Source organism: Schistocerca gregaria, chromosome 4 (genome assembly GCF_023897955.1).
Source record: "Schistocerca gregaria isolate iqSchGreg1 chromosome 4, iqSchGreg1.2, whole genome shotgun sequence".
NCBI lineage: Eukaryota > Metazoa > Arthropoda > Insecta > Orthoptera > Acrididae > Schistocerca > Schistocerca gregaria.
Window position 1 is genome coordinate 756,824,213 of NC_064923.1, and position 20,802 is coordinate 756,845,014.

The 20,802-nt window shown below is 45.2% G+C and overlaps 1 protein-coding gene across 1 annotated transcript in view; it reads left to right on the plus strand.

Moving 5' to 3' along the window:
* LOC126266717 (uncharacterized) overlaps window positions 1–20,802 on the plus strand; it is a 252,508-nt gene that overhangs the window by 200,746 nt on the left and 30,960 nt on the right. Inside the window, exons 9-10 of the mRNA XM_049971187.1 lie at window positions 2,008–2,423; window positions 19,819–20,173. Of these exons, the coding sequence (XP_049827144.1) occupies window positions 2,008–2,423; window positions 19,819–20,173 (771 nt within the window). The remainder of the gene's footprint in view (window positions 1–2,007; window positions 2,424–19,818; window positions 20,174–20,802) is intronic.

Genomic DNA, 20,802 nt, shown 5'->3' on the forward strand with positions numbered 1-20,802 from the left:
TTGTGTAAATATAACGGGGAAGTATACTTTTTATCACACCAATTCATTGAAATTAGTACACATTTCTCTCTTATTATTAGATATTTTGACTACATTCACCAGATTATCGCTCTATTTGATTACACTCATCTCTGTCTTGCTCTTGCTTTGCAGTTTAGGACCATCTTATTTTTTCAAGTATAACACATATAGTGTGTTCCATAAGAAATGCGACCAATTTTTTTCTGACGCAACGGTGCACCACAGCGTGTTGTAACTGGCTGGGCTAAGTGGAGGGGGGTGTTAGCTTCAAAATGCTCTTTGTCTCATTCGGCTGTGAGCTGCTAGAGAGTCAGGACATTCGTTTCCGTCAACGCTGTTTTGAGTTTATGTAACACGGCACAATGGATCATTCTGTAGAGCAATGATGGTATGCTATCAAATTTTGCATTAAACTTGGGAAGTCCCCCACCGAAACGTTTCCATTACTTCAGCATTCCTTTTGGACTGATTGCTTATCCAAATCACAAGTTTTGCGGTGGCACAAGTCGTGCATGGCGGGCCGGGAGGAGATCACCGACGAAGCTCGCAGTGGGCGGCCATCAACCGCGCGAGTCGACGAAAATGTGAGGCGTGTGCGTGACTGTTTGAACTCTGACAGACGGGTCAGCCTTCAATTGATGGCACAAACTCTTAAACATGTCAGAAACAACCGTTTTCCGATTTGTGACCAAAGATTTGAACATGAGAAAGGTATGTGCCAAACTCGTCCCAAAATTGTTGACCGACGCACACAAGCACATGCAAGTGCTTCGGTGCCTAGAAATGTTGGAAATGAGTGAAAATGATACTCATTTTTTAAACTCGGTTATCACTGGTGATGAGTCGTGGATTTTTGAGTACGACCCTGAGACAAAAAGGCAGAGTTCAGAGTGGCACCCCCCATCGTCGCCCCGTCCCAAGAAAGTACGCATGAGCAAGTCCAGGATCAAAACCGTGCTCATTGTTTTCTTTCACGTCTGAAGCATTGTCCACCATGAATTCGTAGCTACTGGAACTACAGTGAACTCAGTTTTCTACTTGGAAGTGCTCAAAAGACTGAAAAGAAGGGTCTCATGCTACCGAAGCGACATCAAGGACACGTGGAAAGTTCACCACGACAACGCGCCGAGTCACAGCGCCTTCATTGTCAGCGATTTCCTGGCTGCGACCAAGACCCCATTGGTTCCCAAGCCTCCCTACAGTCCTGACCTGGCTCTACCTGACATTTTTTTGTTTCCTCGGTTAAAAGGAGTCATGAAAGGAAAACATAGGGAGATGATTGAAAGCATCCAGGCGCATGTTACATGAGCGCTAAAGGACATTCTGGAAAAGGTATTCCAGGATGCCTTCCAGGCATGGAAACACCACCTTCAGAATTGTATTGACCCAAGAGGGTGCTATTTTGAAAAGTTTTGATTGTTGTTTGTTGTCTTCAGTCCTGAGACTGGATTGCTGCAGCTCTCCATGCTACTCTATCCTGTGCAAGCTTCTTCGTCTCCCAGTATGTACTGCAGCCTACACCCTTCTGGATCTGCTTAGTGTATTCATCTCTTGGTCTCCCCCTACGATTTTTACCCTCCACGCTGCCCTCCAATACTAAACTGGTGATCCCTGTGCGACAAACTCCTCTTCTCCTCAACCCTATTCAGTATCACCTCATTATTTGTACGGATATATTTAATAAGTGATTTTTTATGAATTTGGTCGCAATACTTATGGAACGCAGCTTGTACGCATTTCCACATTTGCAGTAATTCGTAAGTGTCTACTCTCTTTTCTCGTCTATGAGGCATCAGTTTTTACGAAATAATAACCTTTAATAAAGAAAGTGTAGTATTATTTTACCAGTACTCTGTTAAAATCGGTACACGATACTAACCAATACTTCACTTTTAAGTGTAAAAACGGAACAAAATATTTATGGTGCAAAACACAGTAATAAATTACTGTACACATCTTACAGATTGCATATTGATGACTGAACAGGTCCGAAGTAAAGAAGCCTCCTTCCTCTGCTATTGATACGAACAAGGTGAGCTCCGAAAAGCCTAATGCTCTCAGAAGCAGCGCCACCGGTAGCGGAGCTGCGAAGTCCGAGAACAGCAGAGACGGTGACAGTGTAGTGCCAGTGAAACCCGTGCGGACAGCCCACGGAGCGAAGGAAGCGGCCAGAGGTGTGAGCACCGGGGGCAGTGCAGCCCCAGTGGCTGCGGTGCCCGCTGGCAGGGTGGACGAGGACTCGCGGCCGCTGACGGTGGTGCAGCACGAAAATGAGAACGGCCGGCTGGCGCGGCGGAGGGAGCTGGTGCGCCGGGGGTCGAGCCAGGGACCGCGCGAGCAGGACGACCAGCTGGTGCACGGCAGCTCGGAGCTCATGCTGCTGCTGGTGCCACAGGAGGAAGGTAAGCCACACATATCAGGAAGTTACAGTAGTGATGGGGAGCTCGTGAATGAGTCGTTCAAATGAACGCTTCACTCCAGTGAAGTGTGAACTAACCACTCAATTTCAATGAACTGGTAGTTCAAACTCTTCACAGATAGCACACTCCGCACTTTTTTTCTAGTTCACTCACTCTCTTCCCCTCTCCCTCTCCCACAACATCGGCGCTACGTCACTCATCCTCCCTTCACTTCAGTCCTCCCTCTACTGCATGTCGACGAATCGCGCGGTGTTTATGGGGAACGATAGGTTTACGAGAGGTTGGGGAGGTGAGGGGCGAGGGGAATGCAGCGTCAGCTGCTTCCTGCAGTGCTGACATCATTATCAGTGACTTATTTGCGCAGTTAAACTTCGCGTCTACGGGTAGCCTACCGTTGGCAGCGCTTGCAGACAAATGAATATTAAAGATACAAACGAAGAAGCCGGCTGTGTAAGCACGCACAGCCAACATGAAAATAAAAGGTTTGTTAATAACACTGAAAGAGGGATTTTACCTGAAATCCCACCAATGACTACAGGTGACAGTTTACGTTTTGAATCTGGAGGGCTATTATTCCCAACAAAAATAAAATCTACAGGAAAACTTCTGAATAATTACTCAACGTAGGTATATAGACTTTGTGACAGTGGTAAACATACTCATTCTATTTTGGATTAAATTTTAAAAGGAACATAAAATTGGACTGCATTTCGTTGGTAGCCGTAGGTTTCAATCCATGAATACACGGCAAAGAGTGAAATGAATGAAGTAGTTCACGGGAATGAACGCGTTCGACCCATCTCTAACGTATAGTGTGTGAACTTCTATATGGTAGACCTCTCCCTAGTCCTGAAACGGTAGAGGTCGGTAAACGTCGGGAGGCTTCGGTAGGCACGCAGTTTCGACTGCTGCGAACAACGTAGCTGGCTGTTGTACAAGGTAGCCATTGTCGTCTGTTTCGTTATTGTTTTGCGCTGTTCTGTTATGCGTGTTTTTATTGTGCAGTTGTGCCAAACATTATCAAATTGTGTGTAGAGGCAGCTGCTGGCCCATCGCGGGAGTCACCAACAACCCTTACCGGTAGGCCTACGGTTAGAAGGAAACCAGTATTACGCAGCGATGCTCGCAAAATTATATTGCGTGTGATTGAATGCTGCGAAAGGGAAAGGGAGCAGAAAAAATTGCTTCACCCCATTTACAAATCTTCAGTGAGAGCTGCTACATACACAGGACAAAGCATCCGTACCATTGGAAGATTCAAACAGTTTTCCAAGAATCATCCTGGCGTATCACCACAAACGCCTGGCAAAAAAAGGTGAGTTTCCATTTGAGATATTTTGTTCGCGATCACTTTGAAGGAGCCCCCTATTTCGTCTGAATTACCTTATATTTTATTTTTCCTTGCTACCGTATTGCTTTGCATGGAAACACCACTGGTTACTGTATTATTTCGAAACACATTCATATTACAGTACATTTACAAATTCAAAAAAATAAATGCAGTGCAGAAGGCATTTTCTCATAAATCTTTCTCTCTCTTTTAATTTAGGAAAAGAAGTGGAGAAATAGAAGTAATGATCGATGATTTCAACCAGCGTGTCATTCGCGACACGATAGCGGAATTTTATTCAGTGCGGAAGATTGTGCTGGGCCTGCGAACACTGCTCTCAGTTCGGAGAACAACACAGCAAAATTTCATTGCAATCGGATAAATGGTTTGTGGGTGCATAGTAGACAAACATACATACATTCATATATATTAATGTAGATGACGAATTCAGTTTCGTTTACGAACAACATTTAAAGCGAGTTTTATTTCCAAGCCTTTCGTCTGCTTTCGTGTAAACATGACGCGCAATTTGCAGTGCCACCACGGGCAACTGGTAGGCGCGCCTTGTTCCCCCCCCCCCCCCCCCCTCCCCTCCTCTCGCCAGACAATGCTTGCCTCCTCCTCTCCGCGCACTCTCGTTACAACTCTGCCGCCTTACAGTTAACACACTGTACTGTGCATGCACTAACCACATGGCCAATCTTACTCGGGTGCGCTAAACCAGTGCAGAATGTCACATAGGCTTTGGCCCGGTTGACTCATTCCCTGCCCGTTAGCCTTTCCTCCACCCCTGCCACCTCTGCCCGTAGATGCCCAGTTCGACACTTGACCGCCTCCGTATAAACGTACTGGAAAAGCATGCTTGAGAACAGCAGGCATGGGCTCTACCAGCATGGTGTTCATTCGGCTGCGATGAGTAACAGTGAGGGCGAATTGACCTCACACAGCTCCGCAACAGCTGCCGAAGATGACCGACACCACCTGGCCATATGACACAATGGCCCGCCCGCGTGGCAAGCGTAGTCATGCAGAACTCACACAGATGCGCGTAGGATTCCAAGTTTCAGTCTGCACAGACTCGACGTTCTTCTTATCCGTTATGATGTAAATAACCGCTATATTTCCGTAGCAGCGAGAAAGGGGCCACGCGCCTTTTGAGTCGAAATTGGCGTCTGTTCGTCCACGTGAAAGCAAGACCTTACCCTGACGTGGACAGCGAGTGATGGAGAATGACTGCTGCTTCCTCAGCTTCACCACACAGATGCAGTGCTGTAGTGTACTCCTTCCTTCTGACAGTCATTGTTAGAGCTCTGCATTCACGTCTGAACCGTTACTTGTGACAAGTTGAGCCGTTATCGCGCCATTGACATTGGCGACTAAATGTAAACACATTGTTGTTAGTGCTTTCAATGAATTTGAAATTGATAGACCAGCTGAAGAAAGGTGCTAATGGTCAAGCTTAGCACGAGCATATGAGGTGGAAATGCAAAAATATTGGACATTGAAATGATCCATTTCAAAATTTGCAAATGGACTTGTCAGTGATGACAGAAACTTGAACAGGAAAAAAAAAAAATTAAATGACAGGGAACTGGGATGTCGGATGTAGACATTACTCAAAGCTTGGAATAAGCTCCTCCCTTGAGACGAGTTCATCCCTGCACCTGAAGAACCAGCAAACAGATAATTTACATCCTAACTGGCTGGACTAATTGAAGAATATTCAGCATAAAAATGCAAACAGGAAAGTATTCAAAAAGGTAGCAAGGACAGTAGAGTTTAATCTCCCATCGACAATGAGGTCATTAAAGACGAAGTACAAGCTCGCATCACGTTGAAGGATGGGGAAAGAAATAGGGAGTGCCATTTCGAAGGAACAATCCTAGCGTTCCCCGTAGCAAGTTAACGAAGTCACAGAAAACCAAAATCTGGATGGTCAGTCAAGTATCTGAACCATCGACGTCCTGAAAGCAAGCTCAGTATGCTAACCACCGCCACTGAACTCGCTGGAAACAGTCAACTCTGACCTCAACGCAATGTTGATGACCCTGGCTATCATGTACTGATGGACAGTGAAATAATTGTTAGACCCAGAAGATGGATGCATTTTACCTCAGAATACTAATGATTCGGAGGTGCTATAAATCACAGAGGGTACAGTGGGAGTAAAAAAACAAATGATTTCAGTTTGCAATTAGGATTGGATTCAAACGAAATTCTATATTGAACCTGAACCTGCGCTTTGTTACCTGTTAAATTTCCTATTATGATGAAAACAGGCTAATATACCGCTGTAGGAATGCGATGAATTAGGTGATGGCGAACAGTGTAATATCCAATACAATGCGACAAAATATCTTGCAGTTTACAGCAAAAATAACCGAACTTCATACATAAAATAATTTAGATTGCAGTTTCTAACAGGAAAGATGCAAATATGCAAACGATACCACGCTAATGGGGTGTAATCGACGCACCACCAAACTTTCGCTTCCCATTGAAATTAAGCTGCTGAAACATGAAATTAATCTGCACAGATAATTAGTGAAGATTAGGGTGCATGTTCAATAAGATAATAACTCACGTTGACCCAGTCTTAACATTATTATTGACAGTTAACTTTGAGGTGCAAAAATGGCGATCTTACATTTATAGACAGACGGAGCATTGGAAAGCAAGGAGGACTCTGTGGAAACCTCCCTTGCTTTATGCAAAAGAACAACATAGTAATTCCATCGACTCCAACATATTGAGTACAATAATATACATATTTCTCAGCCTGCTACTTAGTTACACGACAAAACTTAATTTGTTGTACTATGAGGGTCTTAGGGCAACAAAAAGAATGTTAATATGTCCACTTGGAATCTCAGCTCAGAAACAAAAGGAACTTTGTTACTTCTTTTCCTAAATTCTAGGCCAATTTTAAAAGCCATTTTGAACTTTTCAAACTAGTCAGTTCCCTGTGTTACTTGTAAAATGTGTTAGAAAATGTATATGTAAATTTTAATGTTTATATCAATGCTTCTTTGTTTCATATTCCTGTCAAAACTGGTATAATATGATTTTGTAAATGAACTGTTATCCAAAAAAATCCATTATCTGTACGCATTCCTCCCGAATTATCTCGAATAATCTGTGCCTTACTGTATTATCAAACTGTCATACTCTATGTTTAATCCGTGACGAAATATTCCTCACAGGAGACTAACGCTTCCATGTCTTCGCCTACTTGTTTGGAAACGTTCTATCCTGAAGAGCTTCAAAACATATCGCAAAATGAAAAGTTTTGTGTTGTAATGCTTAAGTGAATACATTTGAATGAAAGCAGACTTTTTGTTGTAATGTATTTATACCGTAATTGTTGGTCAGTGACATTGTTTCCGCAAAGAGACTCGTGCAATTCTCTATGGCGCGCTCACCGCCCGGGTGGTGGCTTTTTTAAAGAGCACACGGAGACGTCCTGTGTACGGGCGTTGTCGAATGCAAGCGGTTTAAATTTGGGGTATACATATTCTGTTTCAAATCTTGAGAAACGGATTGTATGTAGCACACTTACTTCCATTCATCCAAGCACACGATAAAGCCATAATTAAATATTCATAAAATACCTCATATCACATAAACCGTTTGAAATACCGAAACAAGATTCTAGCAAATGATAGCACGCAAAGAGGTAGTACTTCTTTACATGATTAATAATGTGAAACTTCCTTATCTGTCACGATAATGAAGCAACTAAAGATGTTTTTCAATGGAATAATGTAATTTTAAGGACATCAATAGTTGGTGCAACAAGAATTGCTATGGATTTTGCAGTACCATAAGTGAAGAAATTACACTTTTACTTTTGTACCGAGAATGGAGTTTTTCATAAATTATTGACCTGTTTTGCCTTTAGTTCCCTTGAAAAAATCTAAAGTTATGGTTCTTCAACTTCTCCCAGCGTAATTAATGGCAAAATTATTCATGGGTGAATGGCCAGATGTCATTGTCTAACAGGCGCAGTATATGGGGAAGCACACGCTTTTCGGTGGTCAGTTGTCCTGATGATTCATCAGTCCGACTGGTAAGGGTAACGTGGTCGCTTGCCAAAATATTGTGCCCATTGGGCACTGACAGCCAGCCATTCAACAGTGAACTATTTCGTCGAATCTATAGTTACTAGTATATCACACATAGGAAGTTTTGCATATTTATCATATGGAAAAATACATTCCTCTTTGCAAGCTGTCATTTCCCAAAACCTTGTTTGGATATCTTAAACAGTTTATAAGATACAAAGGCTATTCTGAATATTTAGTTACTGATTTGTGATTTGCACCTGCTGTCGGAGTTGTGTGTGCTACATTCAGTCCACTTTTCTTCAGATTGGATATAGATCTTCTATTAAGTTGAAAGAGTAAGTCAGTATGTTTGCTATATTTCATATGTAGCAGTCTAACATGCAACAAATGGAAGCTCATAGTGACCTCTAGTTTTCAATCGGATCTATTCGAATTTCATGCAATTGGTTACTTAATGTCGATATATCAAAATACCTACGGCCATTAACGAATTGATAGGCAGTTCATCATGAATCTGACGAATGAGGCTATGAGATGCGAGAGAATAAAATTATTTTACAGAATAGTTTTGTTGAAAATCGTTTGCGCGTGTGCCATTCAAACAGCCCAGCGAGCCTGCTGCCAACTGCCATGCTGAATATTACACGATGTGAGAGGTTCAGTAAGCGAACTAGCTGCCCATTCACCGTGCTACCCGACAGTCAACTGCACCTCCGAGGAAACTTGATACAGTGGCATTTCACTTGGTGTGGTTCCGGCATCATGATGTCACGCAGGCTACTTGCCAGATGTAGGAATACAGCCCCGGCCCTCGGGTCAAGCGAAAGATCGCTAGCGAGCGCGAAAGCAGCGGCCACAGCCAAAGTTGGGGGGGGGGGGGGGGGGGGGGGCTGGATGGCCGGGTGACTCACGTGGTGTCGACGCGGGGCTCTCCTCGGAACCAGCGGGCAGCTCGCCTGTCGGTGCCAAGTTCGGCAACAGCTGAATTACGCGGAAAATGGCACGGGCCACTGCACGTGTGCACGGGACACTGCCCCCTCTACAGCTGCTTTTCATTCAAGTTTGTGCGATGCGTGTTTCACGTTTCTAAAGCAGCTGTTTTGCTGAAATTTGAATTTTACGCTTTCTGTTTCTTTTTGCTTTTACTTTCCGTTTTCACAATGTGTTAACCATAGACAGCTACAGCGCCTGACATGTCGTGACATATTAAAACTCTGTGGCGAACGCAGCAGCCAGTTTTAATGCGTCAGCACGTCTCATTATACCGTGGAATTTGATAAAGAATGAAGGTTTCATTTCAGGACAACCTGTATATTTATGTGTGCAACTCTCTGTTAACATACGTACGTCTGCCACCGTAGTTGAGTGGACAGCGCACTGGTTTGCTGTGCCGGGGGGCCCTGGTTCAATTCGCGGCTGGGTCGGAGATTTTCTCTACTCAGGGACCGGGTGTTTGTGCCGTCTTCATCCTCATCATTTCATCCTCGTCGACGCGCAAGTCGCCGAATCGGCGTCACCTCAAAAGACTTGCACCAGGCAGTCGTCGGGAGGCCCCCGCTACACATTTCTTTTTCAACACATGCACTGCCTGTTGGCTTCTGTCTCGGGTTCTTCGGCCGACGCTCGTCTGATGATTTTACTGCCGTTTCGCCAGCACGAGTCACTGGCATTATCAAAGCTTCATTGCTGCTGGTGAACTGGAGCCGAGCTCGCGGCCGCAGACTATTTGCACCTGGCGCTCTAACGTCCGAGGGCTTCTCCGCAGTCATTTCCGGTGCGGTTCTCCACTTGCTACCTGCGACGGTCGTTCGCTGCAGCACGGGAAACCAGGATCTGTTTACCTTAAGGCTTTCATCTTTCTTGTTGAAGCTGCTCCCGTGTTTTTGTATTTCTATCGCCTCTCTGAACAAGCACGTGTGATAGTGCTTATCTGCAGCCAGAACTTCTGTGTCGGCGAATTTTACTACGTGGTCGGTGTCACACAGTGCGTGCTCTGCTACGGTCGATTTCTCCACATGCCCCGACCTGCAGTGTCGCTTATGTTCTTTGATCCTGGTGTTGAATGATCGTCCAGTCATTCCGACATAAACTCTTCCGCATGTGCATGGTAAGCGGTATTTTACCGACATTGCAAGTGGGTCCCTTTTCTGTTTTGCCGATCAAAGAGCGTCTTTTTGGAAAGAGTCGGACAACATTTAGAGCCAATACAGAAGCTTACCGACAATCATTCGTCCCACGTGCCATTCACAAGTGCAACAGGGAAGCGGGGAACAGCTGGTGGCGTTAGAAGCACCCTCCGCCGCACGTCACTTGGCTTGCCGAGTATGGTTTAGCTGTAGATAACATATGTTATGCAGCGTAATTCCTTTTCCGTTCAATGTAATGCCGATATTTTCATCAGAGCGTCCGTTACATTTTTTGATTTCCGGGTCAGATGTCGTTGACTTCATTACAAACGACGTACAAAAATGCCACCAGTAGTTACTGTCGAGGCCACAAATTTTAAAATAAGCGAGCTGCATTTCCGGACGCCTAGCGTCATGCTAAAGCTGGGGGCCGTCTATGGGAAGCTGTTGAGAAACGAACAGGTATACTTGATACAGTCAGCCCTGAAGACTAAAGTGTGGACTATGAATGGATAAAAATGAAAACATATATATAGCATGCGTTAGACCACTAGGGACCAGTGTGTCGAACAAGGTTGTCACGGATGCGAAACAACGACCGTGGTTCAATAGCCGCGGCAAAGTTTTTACGAAAGCAAAGAGAGCTTCATTACAGAATCAAATCATAGTTAAGAAACAAAAGCTGAACAACGGCAAAAACAGCGTAAGGTGAGCAGTGCGAGAAGTTGTCAATAAATTTGAAACTAAAATTTTGTTAACCAATATGACAAAAAAATTTACGAAATCTCAGTCTTCCGTGAACTGAGTCGTACAACGATCAGCAGGTACCGAAACAGAAGATGACAGAGAGGAGGGGGATACTGAAGTCGGTCTTCTGTAACAATTTCACAGCCGAAGAATCTAGGGTGGTTGCTCCTTCCAGACATTTCACGAACGCCGAAATGGCAGATATTGAAAAATAAGTAATCGTGGAATAGAAAATAAACTAAAATCGCTGAATAATGGAAAAGCATCTGGATCGGGTGAGATACCTGTGAGATTCTACAGAGATCATGCACAAGAATCTACCTCCTTCTAGCAATAGTTTATCGCACGTTACTGGAGCAAAAAAGGGCATCAAGCCAGTGGAAAAAGCGCAGGTCTTTCCCATTTTCGAACAGATGCACATCAATTGTACGCCTATACTGATGATGTCATTCTGCCGCAGAATTATGGAACGTGTTTTATGTTTACATATTGTGACTTTTTCGACAGCGAACATCTCCTTTCCGAAAATCAGGGTCGATTATGCAAAAGAGAGGTCATGCGAAACTCAGCTCGCTCTGTTCGTTCATGGGAATCAGAGCAGTTCCGCACCGCCGTTTATCGCACAAAATAGGAGCTCACCGAGTACTGGACCAGATTTGTGGTTGGGTTCACGTCTTCCCTGAAGGTAGAAGTCAACTCCATGTGTCTCTTGTAACAGAACCAACTCAACAGATATCAAGATTTAAGGAGTTCCCTAAGGAAATGTTGAATTACAATAGATTAAATGATCTAGTGGATAGCTGTGCGGCTGCTAGAGGATCATGCCGATCTCTATGGAGTGGTTGCAACTGTAGAAAAATGGGGGAAGACCTGCAGAGGGTCTGTGGTTGCCGGCCTCTGTGGCCGAGCGGTTGTAGTCGCTTCAGTCCGGAACCGCGCTGCTGCTGCGGTCGCAGGTTGGAATCCTGCCTCGGGCATGGATGTGTGTGATGTCGTTAGGTTACTTAGGTTTAAATAGTTCTAAGTCCAGGGGACTGATGACCTCAGATGTTAAGTCCCATAGTGTTTAGAGCCATTTGAACCATTTTTGGTCTGTCGTTGGTGCAGGAACTGCCAGTTGAGCGTCAACTTAAATAAGTACACTATTATGTTCGAGTATAATGACTTTTCTGGAGACTAGAAATCTACTCTGTAGGAATCAGCATGGGTTTCGAAAAAGACGGTCGTGTGAAACCCAGCTCGCGCTATTCGTCCACGAGACTCAGAGGGGCCGAAGTAAGAGTGATTTCTGGTGTGCCGCAGGGGAGTGTCATAGGACCGTTGCTATTCACAATATACATAAATGACCTTGTGGATGACATCAGAAGTTCACTGAGGCTTTTTTGCAGATGATGCTGTGGTATATCGAGAGGTTGTAACAACGGAAAACTGTATTGAAATGCAGGAGGATCCGCAGCGAATTGACACATGGTGCAGGGAATGGCAATTGAATCTCAATGTAGACAAGTGTAATGTGCTGCGAATACATAGAAAGATAGATCCCTTATCATTTAGCTACAAAATAGCTGGTCAGCAACTAGAAGCAGTTAATTCCATAAATTATCTGGGAGTAGGCATTAGGAGTGATTTAAAATGGAATGATCATATTAAGTTGATCGTCGGTAAAGCAGATGCCGGACTGAGATTCATTGGAAGAATCCTGAGGAAATGCAATTCGAAAACAAAGGAAATAGGTTACAGTACGCTTGTTCTCCCATTGCTTGAATACTGCTCAGCAGTGTGGGATCCGTACCAGATAGGGTTGATAGAAGAGATAGAGAAGATCCAACGGAGAGCAGCGCGCTTCGTTACAGGATCATTTAGTAATCGCGAAAGCGTTACGGAGATGATAGATAAACTCCAGTGGAACACTCTGCTGGAGACACGCTCAGTAGCTCGGTACGGGCTTTTGTTAAAGTTTCGAGAACATATCTTCACCGAAGAGTCAAGCAGTATATTGCTCCCTCCTACGTATATCTCGCGAAGAGACCATGAGGATAAAATCAGAGAGATTAGCCCACACAGAAGCATACCGACAGTCCTTTTTTCCACGAACAATACGAGACTGGAATAGAAGGGAGAACCGATAGGGGTACTCAGGGTACCCTCCGCCACACACCGTCAGGTGGCTTGCGGAGTATGGATGTCGATGTAGATGTAGATGTAGATGTAGATGTACAGGCTAAGAAATCCATTACTGATCGACGAGCTCAATGTGCAGTGGTTAGCGTCGCTGCCAGTAGACCTTGCGGTCTCAGGTTCGACTCCGACCGGTTTGGCGATTTTATCCGCTCTGAGGCTGAATATATGGCTTGTCTTCGTCATTTCTTCTCATCGCCGAAGTGGCGTCAGACAGAACGACTGGCACTCGGCGGCCGAACTAGCCCCGATGGATCTCTTGGCCATAATGGCTGGCATACCATCATTTCATATCACTGATCGATTACACTAGTGGCGCATCTACCTATCGTAAAATACTTCGGAGTTATCATCTGGAGGGACCTACAGTGAATTGAGCATATTCGAGGCTCAGGTGCATTGAGAGTATCTGAAGGAAATGCAATTCTTTCATGAAAGAAATGGCTTACAGAAGGCTTGTGAGGCCAATTCATGAGTATTTTTGATTAAGTCTGCGGCCTTCAAGAAGAGATAAAGAAGATCCAAGGAAGGATCGTTTAGTCGGTGCGATAGCTTACGGAGTGCCATAACAAACTCCCGCAGGAGATGCTACGAGAGAAGCACTGTCACCACATTCAGCTTCGCAGTTGCATCTCCGAGAGTACACTCCAGAAAGAGTCGCGCAACATACTACTTTCTCCAGCATGCTTCCCTTGAAATGATCACTCAGAAAAATCTGAGAAATTAGAACTAATACAGGTCTTTACCGACAGTCATTCTTACCGTGCACTATTCTGGAAAGGAACAGAGAAAAGAAAACAGAAGAAGTTTCGCCCATCACACACCATAAGGTGCGTTGTACAGTGTACATGTAGCTGTTCTTTAGCTGTTCGCTAGGTTCCTGCATCGTTGGATGACAGCCGATGGTAGTCATAGTCAAAGGTCCCACAACAGAATCTGTACCACCCGCGTAAACTGTGCATTGTTGACAGTCGTCTGATGTGGCTTCTGATATATAGGCACCCTGCTTACAGGAAATGAGACACTTAAAGTAGTAAAAGAGTTTTCCTATTTGGGGAACACAATAACTCATGATGGTCGATGTAGACAGGATATAAAATGTAGACTGGCAATGGCAAAGAAAGCGTTTCTGAAGAAGAGAAAGTTGTTAACATCGAGTATAGATTTATGTATCAGGAAGTCGTTTCTGAAAGTATTTGTTTGGAGTGCAGGCATGTATAGAAGTGAAACATGGACGATAACTAGTTTGAACAAGAAGAGAATAGAAGCTTTCGAAATGTGGTGCTACAGAAGAATGCTGAAGATTAGATGGGTAGATGACATAACTAATGAGGAGGTATTGAATAGAATTGGGGAGAAGAGGAGTTTGTGGCACAACTTGACTTGAAGAAGGGATCGGTTTATAGGACATGTTCTGAGGCATCAAGGGATCAGCAATTTAGCATTGGAGGGCAGCGTGGAGGGTAAAAATCGTAGATGGAGACCAAGAGATGAATACACTGAGCAGATTCAGAAGGATATAGGTTGCAGTAAGTACAGGGAAATGAAGAAGCTTGCACAGGATAGAGTAGCATGGAGAGCTGCTTCAAACCAGTCTCAGGACACAAGACCACAACAACAACCATCTGTACAGCAGTTTCTTGTTTTCCTCGCCTTCGCCGTGTATTTTCTCAAGATCGGCATATTAATTTGTGGATTCCGCAATGGTACAGGGAGGCTGGATGCCATTTCTGTGGCAATCCCCCACTCCACCCTCTGCTACAGAATTCGTGTACCTAATCTGTCTGTACCTATCGTTATCCCATGTAAAAATGCGTGTATGTTTTCTAAATGTTTGCGAATCGTGTAACTGAGATAGGACATGGATAACAGCCCGGTGTTCACGTTGTCAGGTGTGAGAAGCTGCCTAAGAAGGGCATACAGGTTGGCAAGAAAATCGGCGCTCATCGTTATCATCCGCTGTCTGGATTCGCCAGTGCACCTCCCTGAATCCTAGAAGCGGTGTGCTAACGCGCTGCTGTCCGTGCGGATACTTCAGTATGACCAATAATTTGACAATATATGTGTACATGTTCAAACTCAATACTTTCTCACCAGAGTACAAATATAAACAAAGGCTCAAACAGAGCATAATAAAACTGATCATAAGCTTCCAGAAGGAAATCTCGTTAAACAAAAAATGGGGTAAGATGTATCGTAGTGGAGAACATCTTCTACTACGATGCTGAAAATGTAAAATAAAGAACATGGTTCAGAGGAAAATTATGGATCAGTCCCCTGACAATGAGCTCGGGAATACTACCGAAAAATATAATTTTCTGCTCCTTTTCCTTTCTTCCACGTTTTCAGATGTAGTGAAGCCTTGGGAAATAGGACTCGTAGGCTAGGTTTCCGCTCCTCCTTTTGCTCCACCTGCGCGATCTCACAGACGGAGTGTTCCACGCAGTTGGCCTCTCGCCGTATCATCCTGACCAAGCAAGCGCACCACAGTGTCATGGCCTCACAATACACTTGGATCGTTCTTGAAAAACTGCACGACCTTCGCTTCGGAGTGTTTCCTGTTGCGCCTTACCGCTAAAGTTACTTCCTCTGAATATATTTCGCAGCCAAATGCGCATGGGTGATAGGCTGAACGACGATTCACTCGTGTCATGAATTCGAATCTGATGCAGACACTAATTTTGTACAGCTGGAAAAAATTATTTTAATGAGAATTACTGAAAAGTTGAAAACTCATTGGATTAAATGTGGTGTTTTTGCAGGGTGGGTATACTGAAAACATTATCTCTTGATCTAGCGCTTTGTGTATCAAACTGTGACAATTCTGGGCGTCGCCAGAAAAGTAACACCCTTTTTCCGGTCGCCTCTTTTACAAGTTTCACCCTGCATCTACGCTTCTAGTTTTCGATGGGAAGGGCACTCCAAACTACTGCCCCTCCATACAGCCAACATTTCGGAGATGAAGTCACGTCTCAAGAGAAATGGAAATGAAATGAGCGTGTGGCAGCGTTGGCCGGGAGGCCCCTAGTGGGGGAAGTCCTGCCGCCGAGTGCAAGTCTTACTGCAGTCGACGCCACACTGGGCGACTTGCGCGCTGGTCATGAGGATGAAATGCTGATGATGGCAACACAACACCCGGTCCCCGAGCCGAGAAAATCTCCAGCCCGTCCGGGAATCGAACCCGGGTCCGCATGCACGGGAGGCGAGCACGTTACCTCCCAGCTAAGCACGCGTATGTTTCAAGAGAATTATGTACAAACACACTGCGTGCATCTAATGAACACCTCCCACGAGGACGCAGAGAGCAACCGAATGGAACAACCTGCGGTATCTGCTAATGTAAAACCGACTGAGCACAGCTGGAAGCAGTGACACATCCAGTGCGCCCTCGCAGGACCCTGCTCATATACTGGACCACTTCAGGCCGGCCACCGTCGAAGACTGGTATAGATTTCAGCAGCAACCTCTCGACAATCTTGTGGACAGCTTGCTAAGAATGTTCCAAGCATGTTTGAATGCACAGGCTGGAACAACTCCGTACTGAAGCAGAGTTCCTGGCATATTAAAAATGTTTGCCGGATTGGGGTTCAAACCCAGGACCTTTGTCATTTGCGGGCAAACGCTCTACTTATAGAGCTATGCAAACACGACGAAGGACCCATCCTCACAACTTTAATTCCGCCAGTACTCTTCTTCTGCAGTACGAATTTCACACTAGGTATTCTTCCCTTGCGGCACTTGGAATGCTGGAAGAAAGTTTAAATCCTGGGAAAAAAGTCACCGGAGAGAAATGGCTTAGCCGCAGTCTAGGGACTGTTTTCAGTTGGCCCTCTGGAATCAGTTCTCTAGGCTGTGACCAAACCATTTGTGCGTATTATCCTTTCTTCCTCAAGTGCTGGTCACGCAAGGTGTGCAGCACAACTGTGAAGTTTGGAACGCAGGAGGGATTTGGCGATTTAGAAGTGCTGTGAGGGGGATGCTTAGTTGTGCTCGGATAGCTTAGTCAGTTGAACAACTGCCCACGAAAGGCAACGGTCCCTAGCACACAGTTTTAATCTGCCAGGAACTTTCAAATCTGTGCACATTGTGCCATAGAGTAGCGCGTTGGATGTCCGTCAAGTCCTGGATTTTATTTCTTGGGTAAGGACTTGGACAGTTGGTATTTTAAAAAATATCGGGAACCCGAAATATCGATATTTAAAGAATACCATTGACGGCCCTCGACATATCGCAAACATTATCGATGCGACAACGGAAAAATATCGATATTCCATCCAAAAAAATATCAGGTGCACAGTGTAAACATACGGCCAGTTTTAGAGCAGTGTATTTAAGTACTGGTTTATTGTTAGACATTTCGCACATGAACAAGCTAGCTGCCTGCTTATGCCGCTTACAGCATGGACTGAAAGGAAAACGATGCACATTGAGCCTTAGCGACAGCCACGTTGCTAGCAATGGCAACTACGTGTAAGTGGCACAATAAAAGGCGTCCGATGGGTACGTCGTTCAGTTTCGTCAAATATCTGACTTGCCTGCAACACTTCGTGCCGATTTCCCTGCTTTTTTCCATTTTCTGCCAGCAGCCTAGCAGTCGCAGAGTCAAAATCGTGCGGTGAAGTTAAACGTTGCAGTTCCTTTTGGTAGCGTCGTGCGCCGATCAAGCTGCTGCTGTTGAAAAATGCTGAGGTGAGGAAACAGCACACCAGTAGCGCCAAAAACTGTTTTTTATGAAATTAACGACGAAGGCGTTTTTCCTCGCGGCGGAATCTTCTCACGAAATTTGTCACCAACTTTTTCTCCTCCGAATGCGAAAATATTTTATTGACGCCGACCTACATAGGGGGAAACGATCATCACGATAAAATAACGGAATCAGAGCACGCACCGAAAGATATTAGCTGTTCGATTTTTTTTCGGCGCGCCGTTCGAGAGTGGAATAATGGAGAATTGTTGTAAAACTGCCAGGCAGTTAAGTGTGATTTGCAGAGTATCCATGTAGATGTAAATCTAGATGAACGCAACTGGTGTGGTGTTTCTGCACATCGGATATCTTCTTTGTGCCTTCTATACTTTCTTCATACAGTCAAAGAGAAACAGTGGTGTTCTAGGCGCTTCAATCTGGAACCGCGCTACCGCTACCGTCGCAGGTTCGTATCGTGCCTCGGGCAGGGATGTGTGTGATGTTCAAAAAATGGCTCTAAACACTTTATTTTTCTCATCAGTCTACTGACTGGTTTGATGCGGCCCGCCACGAATTCCTTTCCTGTGCTAACATCTTCATCTCAGAGTAGCACTTGCAACCTAGGTCATCAATTATTTGCTTGACGTATTCCAATCTCTGTCTTCCTCTACAGTTTTTGCCCTCTACAGCTCCCTCTAGTACCATGGAAGTCATTCCCTCATGTCTTAGCAGATGTCCTATCATCCTGTCCCTTCTCCTTATCAGTGTTTTCCACATATTCCTTTCCTCTCCGATTCACTATGGGACTTAACAGCTGACGTCATCAGTCCCCTAGAACTTAGAACTACTTAAAACTAACCTAATGACCGCTCGGCCACCGCGGCCGGCAATGTGACGTCCTTAGGTTAGTTAGGTTTAAGTAGTTCTAAGTTCTAGGGGATTGATGACCTCAGATGTTAAGTCTCATAGTGCTCAGAGCCATTTGAACCATTTGAAGAAACACTGGACGTGATGAAAGCTTGAAAAGTAGTAGACTCCTTCTCGCAGTGAAAGTAAAATTATGTTTTACTACAATTTCAAAATCACAATATATAGGGAGATCAATAAGTCAGTATAAATTTGAAAACTTAATAAACGAGGAATAATGTAAATGGAGAGGTAAAATTTGACACACATGCTTGCAATGACATGGGGTTTTATTAGAACCAAAAAAAAACTTCACAAGAAGTCCGACAGATGGCGCTGGACAGCAAAACTGCTATCGTGACGGGTGAGAGGTACGCGGGATATGTTCCAGAATCGCATCATCCCCAGTCTGGCTGATAAACACCTGCCGGAACGTACGATGTGTATGCAGGATGGCGCTCCACCAGATATTGCTAGACACGTGAAAGATCTCTTGCGCGCGTCGTCTGGTGATGATCGTGTGCTCAGCCGCCACTTTCGTCATGCTTGGCCTCCGAGGTCCCCAGACCTCAGTCCGTGCGATTATTGGCTTTGGGATTACCTGAAGGTGTAAGAGTATCGTGATCGACCGACATCTTTAGGGACGCTGAAAGACAACATCCGACGCCAATGCCTCACCATAACTCCGGACATGCTTTACAGTGCTGTTCACATTATTCCTCGGCTACAGCTATCGTTGAGGAATGATGGTGGACATATTGAGCATTTCCTGTAAAGAACATCATCTTTGCTTTGTCTTACTTTGGTATGCTAATTATTGCCATCTGTGGAACATTTTTTGAACTTTTGTATTTTTTGTTTGGTTCTAATAAAACCCCATGTCATTCCAAGCATGTGTATCAATTTTTACCTCTCTATCTAAATTATTCCGTGATTTAGTCAGTTTTCAAATTTATACTGACTTTTTCATCAGACGGTATATATCGGTACTCGATATTACCATTTTGATGTCGGTATACTGGTATACTGGTCAAACCAATCGCCGATATATATCGATATTTTTTGGAAAAAACACCGAAATATTCTTATATCAACATTTTATTAATACTCCTAGCAAGAATTTTGCTTTTGTGTTTGTTCGTGTAATTTTTTTTTTTTTTTAATTTCTCATGGGTGTGACTACTTCAGTTTTACGAGGCTTATTCTTTCAGTGAAGGCTGCCATCGAATGTAACCCACTCGCGATTACAGATGCGCACGTGGTGCAGAATATTTATGACACTTTTGTTTCAGGGCGCCTTTTCAGTTTACGATACTGATAGCAACGGTGAATGCGGCAGGTCAGAAAGAGCAGCGGACACCGCGCGACAGCGAGGAGCGGCAGGCGGGGGCGGCGGCGGCGGCGGCGGCGGTGCTGGAGCGGGAGGAGAGCGTGGCGCCGCCCATGTCGCTGTCGGCGCCCGAGCTGGGCGGCGAGGACCCGGCGGGGGGCGACGGCGACCCGGGCGGCCCGCTGCGCAACGCCGTCAGCTCGACCGAGCTGCTGCACGACCGCGCCAACGCGCGCTTCTTCCAGGAGGCCGAGCAGCGGCGCATGCTGCGCGACCGCGAGCGCGCCGAGCAGCAGGAGCGCCAGGCGCGCAGCATGGCGGCCGCGCGCGCGCACCGCGCCCTCCACAGGCAGACCACCGACACGTAAGCTCTAGCTTGCAGTTTCCACAGGCAACTACACCACCTCGTTAAAAGTATCCGGAGTGGCCAGTAGTTGTCAGCAGAGGCAAACCAGCCAGCATTTAATGAGGCGAGCAGTTTTGCGTCGTCAGCAGAGACGCGGTAACAGCAGAATGGGTCGGTGAGGGGGGAATCGAATTGTCATCCCAGGCAGAACAAAGCCATGGCATTAATGCATTGCTGGACAGAACTAATAAAATATGTGAGCTACCTTATTTGCAAAAGGAACTAAATCATTTGACAGGGGATCTCAAGTCGATTCCGTACTTCTAGATTTCCGGAAAGCTTTTGACGCCGTTCCTCACAAGCGACTTCTAATCAAGCTGCGGGCCTATGGGGTATCGTCTCACTTGTGATTTCCTGTCAGGAAGGTCGAAGTTTGTAGTAATAGACGGCAAATTATCGAGTAAAACTGAAGTGATATCGGGTGTTCCCCAGGGAAGCGTCCTGGGACCTCTGCTGTTCCTGATCTATATAAATGACCTGGGTGACAATCTGAGCAGTTCTCTTAGGTTGTTCGCAGATGATGCTACAATTTACCGTCTAGTAAGGTCATCCGAAGACCAGTATCAGTTGCAAAGCGACATAGAAAA